This window comes from Phaethon lepturus, unplaced genomic scaffold (genome assembly GCF_000687285.1).
Source record: "Phaethon lepturus isolate BGI_N335 unplaced genomic scaffold, ASM68728v1 scaffold15329, whole genome shotgun sequence".
NCBI classification, from domain to species: Eukaryota; Metazoa; Chordata; class Aves; order Phaethontiformes; family Phaethontidae; genus Phaethon; species Phaethon lepturus.
Genome location: NW_010561336.1, coordinates 16,071 through 17,471, shown reverse-complemented (window position 1 = coordinate 17,471; position 1,401 = coordinate 16,071). Strand labels below are relative to the sequence as shown.

The following is a 1,401-nucleotide window of genomic DNA, read 5'->3' as shown; positions in this document are numbered from 1 at the left end:
CCCAGGCGGTGCATCATGCCTGCTCTTTCTGAATTTTGGAGGTTGCTCTCTGTTCTCAAGAGGACCTCCTCTTGGAGGAACTCTCTTTAAATATAATGCATTTTTACTTCAAGGCCACTGCATATGGCCAGAAACACGATGTAGTGTAAGGGAGAAGCTATGGAAACACCCAGGAGCCTGAGGACTGAAGGAGGTCAGCTTAGGTCAGGCAGGACCAACGCAGCCAGCATGGAACACTCATCATTCAAAACACCCAAGCTGAAACCAGCAACCTCGCATGGCCTTATTAGTACATGAACATTTAGCATTTGTTACTGGTGGCATCCAAATCTTTCAAGGTTTCATAGATTTATTGTATTTGATGAACTAACGTGGAAGATACAGGCACTTCTCTGGGCACCTCACTGCTGTATTCAACGCAGATTTTTACTCACAACCTACTTTCAGTTTTAGCTACCTACAGCCTTTAAGTACCTGGCTTACATTTCTTACCACAACTGAGTTAAGGCAGAGCGTGGACAACAAGGGTGCAGGGGGAAACGCTGAGTCTAAGCTTGTGGGTGCTGTTGAATGGTGCTCTGGTACATCTGTGTGGGAACCCTGACCTTGTAAAGAGGTCAGGTTATAGAAAGAGCACTAAAATGTCCTGTGCTCTGTCCTGCCAAGGACAGCAAATAAAAGGATTTTCTTATACTTAGTACATGGGCTCCACTGTGTGATCCCTGTCCTGAAATACTCGGGGTCCCTCTCACAAAGACACCATCCACCTTGTGTCTAGCAAGCAGTACTTCTGGGACCTACAACTGGTGGCTGGATTTGGGAAGTGATACGGACACCTGGCTTCTGGACCCCAAGGTGTTCAGGAGGGAAAGGGGAAGGAGACTTGTTTCTTTTAGGGACTCAATATCATTGCCATTAATATTCTTGATGACTTAAACCTGGACCTGAAGTCCCACAGCCCTTCCCTTGTCATGTACTTGCTCTTGGCCTTCACAAATGCTTTCTGCTGAGGATGTCCCAGTTTTGAATCTATGTGTTGTTTCTTCTTTGTGCAGGTGACCCTGCACACAGGACTGGAGGTGCCACAATGTGTAAAACAGCCCAAGTTGCCCAGCAACTAATGAAGCCCCTGCCCGACCCTGTGCTGGATTCTGTAAGCTTTGTCAGTGTGATTTGGCACTTTTCAGTAAGTCAGTAGAAAAGCATTCTCTCCCCTGACTTAAAACGTTGTACAGCTCACCTAATAATCTGCTGGTTACAGCTAGCCCACTCCGTTTTTAATTTAACAGCCATAGCAAGCGTACCCACTGAACTGGCACTCGATTGCAGATGGGTACCCAAACATATCTACACTGCATTGCATACGTATGTACATACATGTGCGCACACACGCATACATTT

At 46.3% G+C, this 1,401-nt stretch overlaps 1 protein-coding gene across 1 annotated transcript in view; it reads left to right on the top strand.

Moving 5' to 3' along the window:
• TRIM67 (tripartite motif containing 67) overlaps positions 1 to 1,121 on the top strand; it is a gene marked incomplete at its 5' end in the record, with an annotated part of 34,600 nt that extends 33,479 nt beyond the window's left edge. Inside the window, one exon of the mRNA XM_010293983.1 lies at positions 1,056 to 1,121. Coding sequence (XP_010292285.1) covers positions 1,056 to 1,121 — 66 coding nt within the window. The remainder of the gene's footprint in view (positions 1 to 1,055) is intronic.
• Positions 1,122 to 1,401: the final 280 nt, after the last annotated feature.